Raw genomic sequence first — 20,810 nt, forward strand, 5'->3', positions numbered from 1 at the left:
CCATGAGTGATTTCTTAGCAATCAGGCCATCATTTATACATCCAAACAAATGTATGGATATTGAATGAATATTCTACAAATATCTGAAGGAAAAAATTTAATGTTGTTTTTATTATGTTCTGAAGAGGAATCATCCAAGAAGACTATTTCCAGTTTGAGTTGGCCAGTTTGAAAGTATAAATTTGAGTGTGGCTATTAATATCCACTGCCTTATTTTATACTTCCACCTCAGGCACAGCTCTATCTTTTGGTAATGCAGCAAGGTAAATACCTCAAATATTCCAATTGGTATAGTTACTGCACCAGCCAATCAGAACAGACCGAGGTTAAAGGCAGTGCCAGAGCATGCTGGCTGACTACTAAGCAGTGAAATAGATCAAAGGACTCATACACCTTGAATAGTTTGGGATATTAATACCCTAGTACTACAGGTGGAGGACAGTTCTACCTGAGAACTCTTGATCTTAGGCAGGGTGTAAATCTAGATGAAATGGGAGCAGGGACAAGATCACAAACAGTTTCAGCAAGACTTCTTGCCTTCCATCCAGAGAAAAAATTAATCCAAGGACTTACGGTCTTTTCAAATATTAAAGATTCGTGTAAGCTTATTACCCCCCTATAGTGATACTTCGCAGTTAGGGCTGATGGCCCCGCTTTTCGTAACGTCAATACAAAGATGTCTGTTCATTTATGACCAGGTCTGCCTAACATACAAAAGGTCACAAAGCAACGTAGCCAAAGCCGAGGTTTTGCTTCTATTTCTTGAAGTATTTGTGTAAATTTCATTTGATGGATCTATTGCATTTTGTGCTCTTCTAGGTCACAGCTTCTCATGATTAACCAGTCAGCTCCACTCTTGCTATTTTGAAAGGCTAGTCTATGAACTATTCCCAACACTGAGCTGAGGTGCTACTTGGCCATGTGCTACTCCACACAGCCTACTGCAACCAGTCTAAATAATAGACCCACCTCTTTAGTGTTTCGTATTCAGACATATCTAGGTATTAAGATTGATTTCCCATCCACTACTTAGTTCTTTCTCAGCTTCATTTCAGGTCTTTTCCTCAGGTGGTTTCAGTCTGGGAGTAGGAAGTTTAGGGGCCTATTTCAACACAGGATGATGACCAAGATTAAAACAATAATATTACAGCCTTGGATCTAGCAACACACCGACATTTTCTTTATCCTTATTGTTCTTCATCTTTTTTATAAAGTCAACACCAAGTAAGAAAGGACTTATTATCCACAGTCCCTAAACAACCTCCTCTTAGATGTGTATATGTCATTCCCCCAATTTTATATTTCTGTTATTGCATTCTAGGAATCAGTGAATTAAAATGGACCAGAATGGGCAAGTTGAATTCAGATGACCATTATATCTACTACTGTGGGCAAGAATTCCTTAGAAGAAATGCAGTAGCCCTCATAGTCAATAATGCAGTACTTGGGTGCAATCTCAAAATGACAGAATGATCTCTGTTCGTTTCCAAGGTCAACCATTCAATATCACAGTAATCTAAATCTATGTCCTAACCACTAATGCCAAAGAAGCTGAAGCTGAACAGTTCTATGAAGACCTACAAGACCTTTCAGAACTAAAACCCCCAAAGATGTCCTTTTCATTATAGGGGACTGGAATGCAAAAGCAGGAAGTCAAGAAACACCTGGAATAAAAGGTAAATTTGGCCTTGGAGTACAGAATGAAGCAGGGCAAAGACTAATAGAGTTTTGCCAAGAGAATGCACTGGTTAGCAAACACCCTCTTCTAACAACACAAGAGAAGACTCTACACATGGACATCACCAGATGATCAACACTGAAATCAGATCTATTATATTCTTTGCAGCCAAAGATGGAGAAGCTCTATACAGTCAGCAAAAACAAGACTGGGAGCTGGCTGTGGCTCAGATCATGAACTCCTTATTGCCAAATTCAGACTTAAATTGAAGAAAGTGGGGAAAACTGCTAAGGTGAAGAAAGTAAGGAAAGTAGGAAAGCCTAGTGGTTTTCATTCATACCTGAATGGTATGACCTGAATCAAATCCCTTACGATTATATAGTGAAAGTGACAAACAGATTCAAGGGGTTAGATCTGACACATAGAGTGTCTGAAGAACTATGGATGGAGGTTTGTGACATTGCACAGGACTCAGTGATCAAGACCATCCCCAAGAAAATGAAATGCAAAAAGTCAAAATGGTTGTCTGAGGAGGCCTTACAAACAGCTGAGAAAAGAAGAGAAACTAAAGGCGAAGGAGAAAAGGAAAGATATACCCATTTGAATGCAGAGTTCCAAATAATAGTAAGGAGAGATAAGAAAGCCTTCCTCAGTGATCATTGGAAAGAAATAGAGGAAAATAATAGAATGGAAAAGACTAGAGATCTCTTCAAGAAAATTAGAGATACCAAGGCAAAATTTCATGCAAAGATGGGCACAATAAAGGAAAGAAATGGTATAGACCTAACAGAAGCAGAAGACATGAAGAAGAGGTGGCAAGAATACACAGAAGAACTATATAAAAAAGATTTTCATGGCCCAGATAACCATGCTGGTGTGATCGCTCACCTAGAGCCAGACATCCTGGAGTGCAAAGTCAAGTGGGCCTTAGGAAGCATCACTATGAACAAAGCTAGTGGAGGTGATGGAATTCCAGTTGAGCTATTTCAAATCCTAAAAGATGATGCTGTTAAAGTGCTGCACTCAATATGCCAACAAATTTGGAAAAGTCAGCAGTGGCCACAGGACTGGAAAAGGTGAGTTTTCATTCCAATCCTAAAGGAGGGCAATGCCAGAAAATGTTCAAACTATCACATAATTGCACTCATTTCACATGCTAGCAAAGTAATGCTCAGAATTCTCCAAGCTAGTCTTCATCATACGTGAACCAAGAACCTTCAGATGTTCAAGCTGGGTTTAGAAAAGGCAGAGGAACCAGAAATCAAATTTCCAACATCCGATGGATCATAGAAAAATCAAGAGAATTCCAGAAAAACATCTACTTCTGCTTCATTGACCATGTTAAAGCCTTTGACAGTGTGGATCACAAAAAACTGTGGAAAATTCTTCAAGAGATGAGAATACCATACCACCTTGCCTGCCTCCTGAGAAACCAGTATGCAGGTTAAGAAGCAACCATTAGAACTGTACGTGGAACAACAGACTGATTCCAAATTGGGAAAGGAGTACATCAAGGATGTATACTGTCACCTTGTTTATTTAACTTATATGCAGAGTATATCATGCAAAATTCCAGGCTGGATGAAGCACAAGCTGGAATCAAGATTGTCAGGAGAAATGTCAATCACCTCAGATACGCAGATGATACCATCCTTATGGCAGAAAGCGAAGAGGAACTAAAGAGCCACTTGACGAAATTGAAAAAGGAGAGTGAAAAAGCTGGCTTAAAACTCAACATTCAAAAAACTAAGATTATGGCATCTGATCCCATTCAGTTCAGTTCAGTTCAGTTCAGTTCAGTTGCTTAGTCGTGTCCAACTCTCTGCGATCCCATGAATCGCAGCACGCCAGTCCTCTCTGTCCATCACCAACTCCCGGAGTCCACTCAGACTCACGTCCATCAAGTTCGTGATGCCATCCAGCCATCTCATCCTCAGTCGTCCCCTTCTCCTCCTGTCCCTAATCCCTCCCAGCATCAGAGTCTTTTCCAATGAGTCAACTCTTCGCATGAGGTGGCCAAAGTACTGGAGTTTCAGCCTTAGCATCATTCCTTCCAAAGAAATCCCAGGGCTGATCTCCTTCAGAATGGACTGGTTGGATCTCCTTGCAGTCCAAGGGACTCTCAGGAGTCTTCTCCAACACCACAATTCAAAAGCATCAATTCTTCGGCGCTCAGCTTTCTTCACAGTCCAACTCTCACATCCATACATGACCACAGGAAAAACCATAGGGTTGACTAGACGGACATTAGTCGGCAAAGTAATGTCTCTGCTTTTGAATATACTATCTAGTTGGTCATAACTTTTCTTCCAAGGAGTAAGCGTCTTTTAATTTCATGGCTGCAATCACCATCTGCAGTGATTTTGAAGCCCCCCAAAATAAAGTCTGACACTGTTTCTACTGTTTCCCCATCTATTTCCCATGAAATGATGGGACCAGATGCCATGATCTTTGTTTTCTGAATGTTGAGCTTTAAGCCAACTTTTTCGCTCTCCTCTTTCACTTTCATCAAGAGGATCCCATTGCTTCATGGCAAATAGATGGAGAAACAATGGAAACTGTGACAGACTTTATTTTCTTGGATTCCAAAATCACTTCAGATGGTAACTGCAGCCATGAAATTAAACAATGCTTGCTCCTTGGAAGAAAAGTTATGACATACCTAGACAGCATATTAAAAAGCAGAGACTTTAATTTGCCAACAAAGGTCTGTATAGTCAAAGCTATGGTTTTTCCAGTAATTATGTATGGATGTGAGAGTTGGACCACAAAGAAGGCTTAGTGCCCAAGAATTCATGCTTTTAAATATGGTGTTGGTGAAGACTCTGGACTGCAAGGAGATCAAACCAGTCAATCCTAAAGGAAATCAATCCTGAATTTTCACTGGAAGGACTGATGTTGAAGCTGAAGCTCCAATACTTGGGCCACCTGATGAGAAGAGCTGACTCATTAGAAAAGATCCTGATGCTGGGAAAGATTGAAGGTGGGAGGAGAAGGGGATGACAGAGGACGAGATGGTTGGATGGCATCACTGAGTCAATGGATGTGAATTTGAGCAATCTCTGGGAGATGGTGAAGGATAGGGAAGCCTGGCATGCTGCAGTCCATGGGGTCGCAAAGAGTTGGACAACAGTGAGTGACTGAACACAACAACATCACATGATTATTTGTTTACTCATAGAATTTCCCTTCTAGAATATGAGTTCCTCAAGGGTAAGTTCTGTGTTTTATCGATATTTTGTCCCTACCACCTAGCCCACCCTGGCCTGTCTTTCATATGGATTATAAATATAGACATGTGTGTGAGAGAGAGGGAGTAAGTGACTCAAGCCACTCATTGATGCTGAACCAATAGGCCTGGCTGCCATTTTCATAAAGGAGGTGGTTCATGCTATGAGGTAAGATTAGATAACCAGGGTTTGCAGTCCTGAAAGGAGGACCAGCAGCCAAATTCCCAGAATTACGTCCCTTAGTCATGACTCCTTAACACTATCAGAGATATGTAACCATTACCAAGATAAGGGTTCAAGTATTTACTGCATTCCAGAAGCAGCTCTAGCCTTTATTATCATTATCCTAAGAGCCACACGGAGACTATAAAATACCCATCAGATTTATGCTACAGACAAAAAATAAATTAACATGTTGGACCATTTTAAAATCCAACCCATATGTCCCTGAGGAATTCATTAACTGTTCATGATTAGAGACTTCTAGGCACCAAGCCATTCCACCCTCTGAATGGCCACATTTACTCCCATCTTGCATCCAGTAATTATTTATCACTAAGCTCGGGCTTCCCTGGTGGCTTAGACGGTAAAGAGTCTGCCTGCAATACAGGAGACCTGGGCTCGATCCCTGGGTCAGGAAGATCCCCTGGAGAAGGGAATGGCAATCCATTCCAGTATTCTTACCTGGAGAATTCTGCGGACAGAGGATCCTGGCAAGCTACAGTCCATGGAGTCGCAAAGAATCGGACATGACAGAACAACCAACACTTTTACTTTTCACTTTCAAGGTTGGTCATACCTTAACATTATCCAACAGTGCTTTCTCTAGGTTATTTTATGATTTTTGTACCTAAACATATGCTTCTTTATTCAGGATGTTCTAATTCTCAAGAGTCCCAGTTTCTGTACAAATTTAAAAGTTTGTATTTGACTCCAAGGCCTGAAAGCCCTTGATTTTAGGGTTCCTTCTCTCTTGTCTGTCCCTCTGGATTTTTATCCTACTGCATGCAGTTTGAATAGGAGTGAGAAGCGTGCACTGACCGCGGTGGAGTGACTGTGTAGAATGTTGTTCTGATGTCACACCACTGGGCAGAGCGTCAGAGCAAAACCCATCACCAGACATCTACAATTTTCAGCAAAGAGAAACTGCTCTGCTGTTAGCCATCGCTGCCTTTATCTTCTTTTTAAATCATTAAGCTCCATTAAATATTCCAAAAAACATGTCTCAACCTAATGAAAGGTATTGCATTCAAATGGGGAGCACCCAAGAATTAAAAGGGGAAAATAGACTGAAAACTAAAGGTGATATTTATACCTGAGAATAGAGCTCTTGGAAGCTGCCCAAGCCAATTTTTTAACCTTACTCCATTCCATGAATAATTTAAAAACACAAAGAGTGCTTGGCAGGTAGAAGGCACTGAATAAATATTTGTCCAATGATTGCATTGAATACTTCTGCACTTAAAAATATCTCCAATATCTACTAATTAATTTGCGTTAGGTTAAGCATCACTCTTTTTCAGGGCATAGATCTATGTGGACAATTTAGAAAATTTTTTCTGTGCTAACAATTACTACCCCCTAGAAATATCAGAATTCCACATGAATGCCTTAAAAAGTCTACAAAGCTCTCTTGATTTTCATATATACTCTACTTGGGCTGTCCAATAGAAGTTCCTGCAACGTTGAGAATTTCCTCTATCTGTACTGTCCGAGGAGTCACAAGCCACATGTGGCTACTTAGCACTTGAAATGTGGTTAGTGCCTCTAAGGATGACCTGAGTTTTACATTTTTCAAGATTTTACTTTGAATTTAAGTAGCTGCACATGGCTAGTGGTTACTGTATTAGAATGCAGAGCTCTCTAAAAAGATCAGGAAGACAAAAAATCTGAAACATGAGAGACTCGTTTAAAAAAAGTACTTCTGTAAGTCTTCACTATGTTTGCTCTCCATGGGGACAGTTTGTTCATTTCTCTTCTGACTCCCTTTATCGTGATCAATTTTTAATTTCGTAGTTTTAAAGATGGTAAACCATTCTTTGCTCTGGTGGTTCTTAAACTTGGCTGGACATCAGCGTCACCCCTAGAGATCTGTTTCAGCCAGTTTGGGGAGGAGACCGGGCATCTGTGTTTTTTAAGCTCCACAGATGATTATGATCTGCAGCCAGGCTTGGGAACAACGATTTTACACCAGAGATCCCAAACCGGTACCCCTTGGGCCAAATACACCCTCGAAACATATGTTCATCCCACACAGTGTTTTAAAATGTTTTGAATTAGTTGCCAACTTCTACAAATCCTATTTTTTTTTTCATCCAAAAAAAGTGGAGTTGACTAAAGACTGCCCCCTTTGGATAGAGAGCATAACTTCTTTGGTTCAGCATTATTTGCCCATCTCATAAAAGCCCAGGTCCCAACAGGCATTTGAGTTTGAGACCCCTTCCTTACCCCATATCTGTGTAACACTTGCCCAAACAGACAATAATTCCTTTATATCAACGTACCATTCCTAGCATGGACTACCTGTTATTTTATCCATGCCTGTAGTCATTTTGGCAGGCTCACAAACATTGTCCTACCATCTTGTATTTATTTGGAAATAAATAGGATGAAAGTCTCAAAAAGAGAAGGGATCCAGGATCATTAGACCAATTCTGTTCAGGGACACATCATTAGAATCAGGGAAAGACTATCTTTTTATTTTTTACATCCCAAACTCTTCACCTAAAGCACCGTAAAACCAGCCAACAATACCGTCAGAGAGGGTGTCTTTGTTGTAAATCCTATCTTTTTGAAAAAAGATTTTTTTAGAGCTGTCTCATTTTTCACTCAGTCTCCCTTTTAGTAGATTTGTGTTCAGCCATGGTTCTTAAAAGCAGCTGATCACACATGTGTATCTTTTCTCTCTCTTGAGAATCCTCTATCATGATAGTTAATAAATGAAAATTTGTAAACCCAAACGAGGAGATAAGCGGTAGATGGGCCATTAGTTCATGAAAACTAGATGAGGAATGCTAATTAATTTAAGAAGGCAAAGGGAGGCATAGCTTTGGAGAATCTGTGAAACCATAGATTTTTCTTCCTGGAAAAATGTATGTGTGCCAAACACTTTGCAGTCAATTTGAAGGGTTTCACAGGCCCCTGAATCCTATCCACTGATTCCTAGTAGAAAAAGTCATCAACCTGAAATAAGACACCTGACGTGATAAGTATCTATATGGACACAGAGCACCAAAATGTCAGGCACAGCTTTGCTGAGTGGGACACAATTTAGAATCATATACTAAGATCAGTCTTTATTATTAATAAAAGGGAAAGCTGCCTGGCATACCATTAGGTTTAAGTGAAAGGCAAGGAATATATACTCTCACTCTGAGGATCATATTAAACTAAGTGTCATCTAGAGCTTATAACTGAAGGCACAGTGGATTTCCCAGCATAAAATAAATAAATCTGAAGCATTTGAATTTTTTAAACAAATCCTTAGAGACATCCGTGACAAGGCTGAGACATTTTCTGAAATTGCACTCTTGCACACATTGAAAACTGTCCTTGTTACTTTGGCCTGGTGGGTTCCACTAGTTCAGAGCTATTTTGCCACCTCTTTCCTCTGAGTGGCAGTTGGTTCCATCATCAAAGTGATAAACTAGGAGACACCTTAATAAGGCACAAAACATGCAATATGAAACAATCCTGCTTTCTCACTGGGAAGGCTTGCATTTCTATCCTCATCTATTTCTACATATGATGGGCATCAAATGTAAAGAAAAAAAATTTTTTTTACAAGATGGCTTGCAGTTTCCTGTTTTAGCCACTTATCATTGAGAATGTTTAGACTTTTCACACATATTGATTTTCCCCAAAGTAATACAACAAGCCAACTCATTGGAAAAGACCCTGGGAAAGACTGAAGGCAAAAGGAGAAGAGGGCCACAGAGGATGAGATGGTTGGATAGCATCACCAACTCAATGGACATGAACTTGGGCAAACTCTGGGAAATAATGAGGGACAGGGAGGCCTGGCAATGGGGTTGCAAAGCATTGGGCATGACAGTGACGGAACAACAATAAATACAAGAAGTATTTCTTAAAATCTTCACATGCTGATCATTCTCCTTTTGCTCTCTGGAGCTGCACTCTCCACCTTGCTCTGGGGCCCAGGAAGCCAAACCGTGTAGATGGCATGGCTCCGGCTCCCTTGACAACTGGCTTCCAGCAGCCAAGTGGGGCTGAAGATGGGAGAAGCAAGGCGTGCCGGGTTATTCCTTCGTCTCTTCCTGCTTTGCTAAGCGGCAGACATTTGCTGCGCTCCTCCATTTGCTGGGACTCCCCCGGGGTTCCAGTCCTTCTATTCCTCCCCCTTGGCCCTCTTGTCCTTGATGTGGTAATGGCTCCCCAGTGTGACTGCCAGCCTCTGGGTGCCTCAGTATCCTGTGCTTGTGTCCTGAAGGAGTCCCCTTGTTAAAGTCCCTTCTTTGGAACTATTTGAGGTGAAGTCAGCTTCCTGCTGGGACCATGGGTGACACATTTCATCCATCTTCTTTTCAAACAGGTAAGACTTATGAGACAGAAAGAGGAGATGGGGAAAATTCTTGAGGAAGAGATCAAGCAGTATGGTTTTTAAAGACAAGACTTAACTGGATAATAGACTAAAACCCCTCAAAATGAAAATGTTCTTTTGTTTACAGTAGTAAATAGCAAAAGGATCACTAACTTACTCTTCAAATTTGCTTGACCAGTCTTGATGTGCATTTCACTAATTTCCAATTTTATTTATTCATTTCAAAGCAAAAATGAAACAGATTTATTAAGCACATTGTATGTGCTTATAATGCTTAAAAATAATTAAGGTATTATTAATCCCATTTAGAGAAGAGGAAATTGAGATTCTGAGAGATCCAATAATTTGCCCCAGATAATATGACTAGCAGGTGGTAAAGCCAGCATTAATAACAGCATATATGATTTGATAGAGAATCTTGCTTTCTTATATTATTGCAAAGTATTTCTCTTTAATTTGATCATAATCTTAAGATGCTTTTGACTCTCTGCAAAAAGATCTAATTGTGCCTACATATTTTTCATTAAACAGTTGATCACACTTGTTTATTTTTAATCTCTTGAGACTTCTCTACAGTTACAATTAATGAATGAGAAAATATATTAACCCAAATAATGAAATAAAAGGTAAATAGTCCATCAGTTGATGAAAACAAGATAGACGCAATTTCAAAAGGCAGAGAAAGGCATATCTTTAAAGGGCTCCAAAGGAAGATGGTTTTTCCAGTAGTTATGTATGGATGTGAGAGTTGGACTATAAAGAAAGCTGAGCGCCTAAGAATTGATGCTTTTTAATTGTGGTGTTGGAGAAGACTCCTGAGAGTCCCTTGGACTGCAAGGAGATCCAACCAGTCAATCCTAAAGGAAATCAGTACTGAATATTTATTGGAAGGACTAACGCTGAAGCTGAAACTCCAGTACTTTGCCCACTTGATGTGAAGAACTAACTCACTGGGAAAGGCCCTGATGCTGGGAAAGATTGAAGGTGGGAGGAGAAGGGGATGACAGAGGATGAAATGGTTGGATGGCATCACCGACTTGATGGACATGAGTTTGAGCAAGCTCCAGGAGTTGGTGATGGACAAGGAAGCCTGGTGTGCTGCAGTCCATGGGGTTGCAAAGAGTCAGACATGACTGAGTGACTGAACTGACTGAAAGGAAAGACTGGGGCAAGAAGGAAGATTTGACTGCTAGAACCCTAAAGAACTTTGAGACCAAAGATCGGACATATGTTGGTAGGCAAAAATGAGATGTAGGACTGAAAACAGAATTGATGGAAAAACAGATGTCTGGGGATCCTTGTTGTGTTTATATTTTCCAGTAAGGTACTGAAAAGATAATTGGGAAATGTGAGTCTGTTATCAGGATTTATCATTTTGTCTTCTTTGTGCAGGTTGAGCCAGAAGAAGGATGATCATCATTCCTTCTGTCTCCACCACCAGTCAGTCTCTCTGAGAATACCTGCAGCAAGATAGCTACCATGTGGCTGAGAAACTAGAAGTCTCTCCCTGGAGAAACTGAACAGTCCTAGAGAAAAGATCACCACATTTTGGCCTTTGTGGCTTCCCTGATGTGATCTTATTGTTCCCACCTGGTCACTCTACAGCCAAGTTGACAAACTTGTTCACAAATAAAGCCTTTCTGTGTCCCATTCTAAAATATATAATTTCTGAGGGGATACAATTCAGTTCAAGACAACCAGATTCACGAGTTTATCCTTCAACTATTTATTGTATAAACTACCCCCAAATTTATTGTCTTAACGAAACAATAATTCAATATTTCTCATGATTCTACAGGTTGACCAGGTGGTTCTTCTGCTTTATGTGGTGTTTGTTGGTGATAATCTTGCCAATTTTTCGCTAGCACAAGACATGGTTTACCATCCTTCCAGACTTCAATAGTAGTTTCCTGGACTTCCCTGGTGGCCCAGTGGTTAAGAATCCGCCTGCCAACACAGGGGACACGAGTTCGATCCCTGGTCCAGGAAGATCCCACAGACCACAGGGCAACTAAGCCCAAGTGCCGCAGCTACTGAAGCCTGCGTGCACCTGGAGCCCGTGCTCCACAACAAGAGAAGCCGCTGCAGGAAGAAGCCTGCACTGCAACTAGAGGGTAGGCCCACTCGCCGCAACTTGAGAAAGCCTGAGTGCAGCAACCAAGATCCAGCAGAGCCAGTAAATAAAATAACATAAAATAAAAAACACTAGCGTCCTCACTGATTTTCCAGCTTCTACTAATAGTCTGCTTGCTACCCTTCCAGCTTCTATCTACTACCCAGTGTTAAGACCATGACATGTGTCAGGTTTTTATTATAACTGCACCTCATTTTTAGGTACCAGTTCCTCTTTCAACTAGCCTTTGCATGTGTGTGTGCCAAGTCATGTCCAACTCTTTGCAACCCTATGGATCGTAGACTGTAAGGCTCCTCTGTCCATGGGATTCTCCAGATAAGAATACTGGAGTGAGTTGCCACACCCTCCTCTAGGGGATCTTCACGACTCAGGGATTGAACCTGCGTCTCTTATGTCTCCTGGATTGGCAGGTGGGTTGTTTACCACTAGTGCCACCTGGGAAGCCCTGACTAGTCTTTGTTGTTGAATAAAACACCCCAAAACTTAACAGCTTAAATCAATGCCATCTCACATAGTTCTCTCGGTTGGCTGAGCAGTTCTCTGCTGCTTTCATTGAGGCTCATATGCACAGTTGCCTTCAGCTGGCAGGTCAGCTGGTGGGCTGCTGAACTTAGCTGGGACACTGAGGTTCTCTTCCATAGGCCCTTTTGTCCCAGGTTTCTTTATGGTATGGTGGTCTCAAGGCAGCATTCCAAGAAGATGAAGGCAGACATCATATCACTTTATTTGTCCCAAGCTCTGAAACTTGCAAGATGTCACTTCTACATTCTACTGGATAAGAGTAGAGAGCAAATTTAGCCCAGTTTCAAGAGGCGGCAGAATAGACTCTACCTCTTAATAGAAGGAGCTGCAAATAATGTGGAGTCATATTTAATTTACCACAGAAAGTTATGCTATGTCCCTAGACAGACTCAATGTCATAAAGATGTCAGTTCCTTCTAATAAATCTGTACAGTCAATGTCATACCAATCAAAATCCCAATAGGATGGCTCGAGAAACTTGATAAGATGTTCCTAAAATTATATGGAAGAGCAAAGGGCTCAGAATCACCAATGCAATTTTGTGGAAGGACAGATATTGGGATTTATTATAAAGCTATGGTAACAGCTGTGTATTGATACAGCAATTCTAGGAGTGATTCAGGTGAAGTCCACACTATATACAGCATCAATAGATGTACATAATCCAGTTAACTTTATGGAGCAATTCACTTTTATGATTTAATAGGTAAAATATACTGATATAAGATAAGATTATAGAAAGCAAAAATTTTCTCGCTTCATTGAAACATGATCGACATACAACAGTGTGGAGGTTTAAGGTGTGCAACCTATTATCTGATACACTTAAGCACTGCCAAGTGATGACTACCATGCGTGTGTGCTAAGTTGCTTCTGTCTTGTCTGACTCTTTGTGACCCTGTGGACTGTAGCCCACCAGGCTCCTCTATCCATGGGGTTTCTCCAGGCAAGAATACTGGAGTGTGTTGCCATCCCCTTCTCCAGGGGATCTTCCTGAGCCAGGGATCGAACCTGGATCTCTAATATCTCCTGCATTGGCAAGTGGGTTCTTTACCACTAGCACCACCTGGGAAGCCCTGATGGCCTCCATAGCCATAGATAACACCTCCATCACATGGTTACCCCATTTCTGTTTTGTGGTGAGAACATTTAAGATCTCCTCTCTTAGAAACTTTCAAGTAAATAATACAATATTATTAACTATAATCACCAAGCTGTACATTAGATCTCCAGAACTCACTCATCTTATAGCTGGTAGTTTGCAATCTTTGACCAACACCTCCCCATCTCCCCTACTCTCAGCCCCTGGTAACCTGTTCACTGTTCCCATGAGTTTGGCTTTTTTAGATTCTATATATAAGTGATATCATACAATATATGTCTTCCTTTGATTCATTTCACTCAGCTTAATACCAACAAAAAATTGTTAAGGTATGTATCTTGACTGAACTTTACCAAAATATACCCCAATTCATACAGCTTTTTACGTTTGGTGAGTTGAGAATATAGAAGAACTTGTAGTTGAGGACAAACAAACTCAAGAGATGCTAATGATGTGCTTTTGAAGCTGGAGGTAGTTTAAAGAAAAGATATATGCACCCCAATGTTCATATCAGTGCTGTTTACAATAGCCAAGACGTGGAAGCAACCTTAAAGGTCCACTGACAGAAGAGTGGGTAAAGAAGATGTGGTACCTATGTTCAGTGGGATATTACTTAGTCATAAAAAAGAATGAAAAAAGCCATTTCAACAACATGGGTGGACCTAGAGATTATCATACTAAGCGGATTAAGTCAGACAGAGAAAGACAAATATCATATTGCTTATTTGTGGAATCTGAAAAAAAATGATCCAAATGAACTTACTTTACAAAACAGACCCACAAACACAGAAGACAAACTTATGGTTACCAAAGGGGTAGTGAGAGGTAAATTAGGAGGTTGGTATTAACATATGGGGACTTCTCTGGTAGCTCAGTTGGTAAAGAATCCACCTGCAATGCAGGAGACCCTGGTTTGATTCCTGGGTCTGGAAGATCCGCTGGAGAAAGGATAGGCTAGCCACTCCTGCATTCTGGGGCTTCCTGGATGGCTCAGCTGGTAAAGAATCTGCCTCCAATGCAGGAGACTGGGGTTCAATCCCTGGGAAGAGATAGGCTACCCACTCCAGTATTCTGGCCTGGAGAATTCCATGGACTGTACAGTCCATGGAGGTCACAAAAAGTTGGACACTACTGAGCGACTTTCACTTTCAGTTTCACTTTATTAACATATCAGTTCAGTTCAGTTCAGTCACTCAGTTGTGTTCGACTCTTTGCGACCCCATGAATCGCAGCACACCAGGCCTCCCTCTCCATCACCAACTCCCAGAGTTCACTCAGATTTGCGAACATCGAGTACGTGATGCCATCCAGCCATCTCATCCTCTGTCGTCCCCTTCTTCTCTTGCCCCCAATCCCTCCCAGCATCAGTCTTTTCCAATGAGTCAACTCTTTGCATGAGGTGGCCAAAGTACTGGAGTTTCAGCTTTAGCATCATTCCTTCCAAAGAAATCCCAGGGCTGATCTCCTTCAGAATGGACTGGTTGGATCTCTTTGCAGTCCAAGGGACTCTCAAGAGTCTTCTCCAACACCACAGTTCAAAAGCATCAATTCTTCGGTGCTCAGCCTTCTTCACAGACCAACTGTCACATCCATAAATGACTACTGGAAAAACCATAGGCTTGACTAGACGGACCTTAGTCGGCAAAGTAATGTCTCTGCTTTTGAATATGCTATCTAGGTTGCTCATAACTTTGCTTCCAAGGAGTAAGCATCTTTTAATTTCATGGCTGCAATCACCATCTGCAGTGATTTTGGAGTTCAAAAAAATAAAGTCTGATACTGTTTCCACTGTTTCCTCATCTATTTCCCATGTTACTATATACAAAACAATCAACCAGGACCTACTGTATAGCACTGGGAACTATACTTAACATTTTGTAATAATGTATAAGGAAAAAGAATCTGAAAATAATAGATGGATATGCACAACTGAATCACTTTGCTATACACCTGAAACTAACACATCACTGTAAATCGACTATACTTTAATTTTTAAAAATTTGGAAAAAACCCCACCAAAATCCAAAAAGCAACAAAAAATTGGAGGTAGTTTGAAAGTAAACACAACAAAAATCCAAAACTTGTTACAGTAGGAATGGCAACTCTCTTGAACTCAAGAAGGAATGAAATGCCAAAAGGCAGTCAAACTTTCTGTTTTCTAAACCTAACGGAAAGGTCTCTCATACCGGCAGCTTCTTGCATGCACACACCCACAACAGGAAAAGCCACCTCCCCATTTCAGGAAACAAAAGCCAGTTACAGTGTGGAAGTACAAACTGCAGAAACCCAGAAGTCCATAGAAGAAAAAGGACTGGTTCCCGCGAGAGCAGGGGGATGCGTGGTTCGGGGCAGGGTCACTTGGTGAAGGCGGCCACCACCGCCCACGGCACCTCGTTGGTCCCGGCCTTGAGACACTCCACCTCCGGGTCCAAGTCCAGGAGCTGCCGCACCCGGCTGGTGGCTACGTTGTACTGCTCGTCCAGCAGGGGCGCGAACATGTTCTCCAGGACGTCCGAGGCATGGGCCAGGTAGAGGAGGGCCAGCAGGCGCTTGTCCATGCGGTGAGGGTCGTTCACCCACTTGTCGAGAACGGCTTCCTGCACCTTCTTGATGAGGCGCTGCTTAATGCTGTTGTTGGTGACGGGGTGCGTCGTCATGTCAAAGAGAAGGAAGCTCTGTTTCTTCGTTGTCAGTACGCCCTTTTTCACCAGGTTTTTAGCTAATCGTTCCCACACGTTTCTTAACTGATAATGCAGTTTTAATGGATTCCATGTCTCACTTAAACAAAAGAGTTCAAAAGCTAGAGAAGAATTTCAGCTATTATTTTCTTTGTACTTGTAAGGCGTGTGTGTGCTCAGCCGTGTCCGATTCTTCGTGAGCCCGTGGACTGCAGCCCACCAGGCTCCTCTGTCCATGGGATTATCCCAGCAAGAATGCTAGAGTGGGTTGCCATAGGAATAGCAAAATGTGTTCATTGTAGCTGGTTTGCTTTCAGAGAAGTAGAAGATAAGAAGTGTTCTAGGACAGTCTGTGTTTCCAGAAAGCAAATTTCTTGTGGGATAGGAATCATATTTTATTAAATCTCTGTGGCTTGGCACCAGGTTTATTTCCTGGAACACAGTACTTGCTCAAGAAATATTTGAAAAAGAGAATGAATGAAGTATTCGAATACATGAATTGGAACAGATTGCTAGTACTTTCAGTCGATATGAGTCAAATTGTAAAATGATAATTTCTGGTACCGTTCTGTCAGCATAAAGGTGTCAACAAATACCCAAAGTATAAATGAGAGATTCATTTATTTTTAATTTAAAAGAATTTTGGCTGTTGTGTGTCTTCACTGTGGCCCATGGGCTTCTCCAGTGCAATGCTCTGGCTTCTCCATAGTTGTGCCATGCAGGCTCAGTAGTTGCAGCATGAAGGCTTAGTTGCCTCCTAGTGTGTGGGATCTTAGTTCCCTGACCAGGGATCAAACCCATGTCCCCTGCATTGGAAGGCAGATTCTTAACCAATGGACCACCAGCGAAGTCCCCTAATAAATTTAATAAATTTTTTAAAGGAATACTTTCAACATCTATAGAAAAGTTGCAAAGAGAGTAAAGAATTTCCATATGTCCTGCTGCTGTTTCCCCATTAATATAGTTAGTACATTTGTCACAATTAATGAACATTGCTACATAAATATTGAGCAACTAACACTTTCTACTTTTTTCTATATTACCTAAAGTGGGTTCTCTGGTGGCTCAGATGGTAAAGAATCCACCTGCAATGCAGGACACCCAGGTTTGATCCCTGGTTCAGGAAGATCCTCTGGAGAAGGAAATGGCAACCCACTCCAGTATTTCTGCTTGGAGAATTCTATGGACAGAAGAGCCTGGTGGGCTACAGTCCACGGAGTCTCAAAGAGTCAGACACGACGGATTGACTAACACACACAAAGTCCGTACACTATGCAGATTTCCTTGGATTTTGCCTGATGCTCTTTTTGTGTTGTTGTTGTTCCAGGATCCTACCCAAGTTACTATATTACCTTTATTTGTCATATTTTCTTAGGTTCCATCTAGTAATGACAGTTCTCCAGTCTTCCCTTGCTTTTGATGACTTTGACAGTTTTGAAAAGTAGTGCATGCATGCTCAATCGTGTCAGTCCAACTTTTTATGACCCCACAGATCATAGCCCACCAGGCTTCTCTGTCCATGGGATTCTCCAGGCAAGAACACTATAGTGGGTTGCTATGCCCTCCTCCAGGGGATCTTTTAGATCCAGGGATCAAACCTTCGGCTCCTGCAGCTCCTGCATTGCAGGCTGATTCTTTATCTCTGAGCCACTGGGGAAGCCCCTTGAGAAGGAGTGGTCAGATACTTTGTAGATTGTCCCTTGATTGGGATTTGTCTGGTGTTCTCATGATTAGACTGAGGTTGCAGGTTTAGGGGAGTGGGACCACGAAGGGTACATACTATCTGCATGACTCATCACTGTGGATGTAGACCTGATCACCTTGCTGTGGGAGGGTTCATCAGGTGCCTCCACTATAAAGCCCTTCCTCCCTCACCACTCCTTCCTGCTCTGTGCTCTTGGACAGAAGTTGCTGTGTGCAGCGCACAGTGAAGGAGTGGAAGCTTGTGCAGCACTTCCTAGAGGGTGAGGTATTTTCATAAATTATTTGGCATTGGAAGTTGCATTTTTCATTAAAGAATTACATTGTGATTCTCATTTAAGATGGCTGGCTGAATAAATACTCTCTTCCCGATGAAAATGCTATGAAAATGAGAGTAAAAGGATTTTTACAGAAGCGCAAACCCATAATGAAAGCAGGAAAGAACACAATAGCAGTAAAATGCTGGATACTGCCAAGAAGATGGGGAAGTGGTAGATGGATTCGCGGGTCCAAGAAAGTTAATCCTAAACTTGCAGTGGGTGAAGCTGGGAGGTAGCTTGCTTTATACAACAGAACCCTGGAGGCTCAGAAACTGGCACCAGATAGCTGTGGGAATGGGGGGGGGGGCGGGGGCAGATAATGGTAGGGCTAAAAATAGACTATTTGAAAGTCTATTTAAAAAGCATCTCCAGATCTCCTCCTTTACTCTGGGAGCTGCCCCAGTAAAAGATACTAAAGCAGAGGGTCTCTGGACTCAGGGACACAAGGCACAATTTGAAAGAGGCAGGAATCTCCCACTGATAATAGAGGGATCAAGTAAGAGTTATGTCCTAGAATTTGGGACATCTCAGCCTTCTCCCTCCTTTCAACTCTCAGAATAGTGGAAGCTAGAATTATACCCTCCAGCCAAGACATTGGCAGAGCCTTTTCTGGAAAATTCCACCAGCCCAAGAGAAAAGGATGAAAACCACTGATATGAGGATTTCCCCAAAGAATTACAACAAAGCCCTTTACCACCCCACACCATGTACACATACAGCTTCCAAGTAACATTTTTGGCCTTCCTTTCTAAGTATGAGCAGACTGCTAGAGAATGTCATACACTTGGGGGAAAAAAATCCTCTAATGTGAAATGCAGAGTTCAAAATCAAATATTAAAATGACAAAAAGATGTTTCTAATTCCCCCAAAGTGGAAACAACCCAAATGTCTAGTCAACTGCTGATTGTCCAAACAAAATGTGATCCGTCTGCAACAAGAAAGAGGAATGAACTCCTGATGCTGCAACAAGATGGCCTTCAAAAACAGCACGTAACATGAAAAAGCGGACACAGAAGGGCATACACTGTGGTTCTATTTGTATGGAAGGCCTAGAAAAGGGAAAAGTATGGAGACAGAAACCAGAGTACTGGTTGACTGAGACTAGGGTTAGGAATGGAGATGCAAGCAGGCACCAGAGACCTTTGTGGGGTGATGGAAATGTTCTGAAATTAGATTGAAGTGATGGTTGACTGACTCAAGAAATATGCTAAACATCAGTGAATTAGACACAGTGGGTGAATTTTATGGCATACAAATTACACCTCTGATAAACCTGTATAGTAAAAAAAGAAAAAGGACACTGAAACTATGGAGGAAGAACAAAAATGGGGCAGGGTGGTGGTGGGGGGGGGAGGCATTACAGTTCTCAGAGAAATAAGGGCAAATACTGCATTCATAAGACAGGAACAAAATGGTAATTTTGACAAGAATAATATTTAGAGAATGACAACAACAAAAATACTAGAAAATAAAAATTAGATGGCTCAAATGTAAAGTCTATTAGAAAAGCAGAGGATGTAGCTAGGGAATCCAAAGCTTAGGGCAAAGTGGCAAATAATTGGACAGTAAGAGAGAAAAACTTAAGAAATTAGTTGACCAATCCAGGAGGCACCACAACTAAATAATAGGAGCTCCAGAAAGAGAGAACAGAAAAGAATGATGAAAAGTGTTAAAAAAAATAAGAGAATTTCCCAAAGCTGAAGAATATGAGCCCCCCCTTTTTTTTTCATAAAAGGTCCTTTGAATATTTGAGCCCACTGAATAAAAGACAAAAACAAATTAAAAACCATTGAAAAATTAAAAAAAAAAACCCAAAAGACTCATCATCATAAAAATTTCAAACACTAGTGAAAACCAGAAGATTCTAAACGTCCTGTTGGGGGTGGAGGTGGAGGTTAGGGGAGGTGGTAATGAGCAGAAAAGTGTGAGTAAGAATGCCATCAAACTGGGACTTCCCTGGTGGTCCAGCGGTTAAGACTCTGTGCTTCCACTTCAGGGGGCGAGGGTTCCATCTGTGGTCAGGGAACTAAGGTCCTGCATGCTCTGTGTTGCAGCCAAAACTTAAACAAACAAAAACCAAGAATGGCATCATATTTCTCAAATGGAAGGAAGAAGATAATGAAGCTAGATCTTCACATTTCCAAGGGAAAATTTTACTCTCCATCAAGTGAGAGGGTAGCAAAGAGACAGTTTAGACAGGGAGGACCTCCAGACATGTCCTTTCCAACCAGCTTTCTTAGGAAGCTGTTTGTGGATGTTTCAGACCATAAAGAATCTGCCTGCAATGCCAGAGACCTGGATTTGATCCCTGGGTTGAGAAAATCACCTGAAGGAGGGCATGGCAACCCATTCCAGTATTTTTGCCTAGAGAATCCCCATGGACAGAGGAGGCTGGCAAGCTATGTCTATAAGGTTGTAAAGCTTCAGACATGACTGAGCGACTAAGTACGTACATTATACACACAACACACTCACATGAAAGGACTCACTTTAGAAGGAGGACACCGGGACACAAGAGATTGAGGAAACAAGATCTGAGAGAGGCAGATGGAATCTGCAGAGTGATGGTGAATGGAAATTCCAACAAAACAGAAGAGCAACAGGCCCATGTTGGAGGCATCCAGATTGTAACAGGAGGGTGGAGACACAAGGACTATCTTGGACTGAAAGGGGCTGAGGGCCTGGGATGTAGTTCTTCAGTTGTTTAACATGTTTAAATAGTTATTTTAAATGTTTAATAGTTATTTAAAATCCAATGACAGACATTTTACAGGGCTATTGAGGATGTGGGAATATTTAGTCAGGTATTCAAAGAAAATTAAGAAAATGTCTTTAAATGAGGCAATTACTAATTACAGGAAAAAAACAAGTTATATAAGAAAGG

General features: G+C 41.4%; 1 protein-coding gene across 1 annotated transcript; it reads right to left on the reverse strand.

The window, feature by feature from the left end:
- Positions 1-15,581: 15,581 nt before the first annotated feature.
- On the reverse strand, positions 15,582-16,483 carry LOC138094450 (Golgi phosphoprotein 3-like). Its single transcript, XM_068990527.1, has 2 exons — positions 16,470-16,483; positions 15,582-16,005 (listed from the first exon to the last, which is right to left on the reverse strand). The coding sequence occupies exons 1-2, from the start codon at positions 16,481-16,483 to the stop codon at positions 15,582-15,584; spliced, it is 438 nt and encodes a 145-aa protein (XP_068846628.1).
- Between the last annotated feature and the right edge of the window lie 4,327 nt (positions 16,484-20,810).

The sequence above is a fragment of the Capricornis sumatraensis genome, chromosome 18 (genome assembly GCF_032405125.1).
Source record: "Capricornis sumatraensis isolate serow.1 chromosome 18, serow.2, whole genome shotgun sequence".
Classification (NCBI taxonomy): Eukaryota; Metazoa; Chordata; class Mammalia; order Artiodactyla; family Bovidae; genus Capricornis; species Capricornis sumatraensis.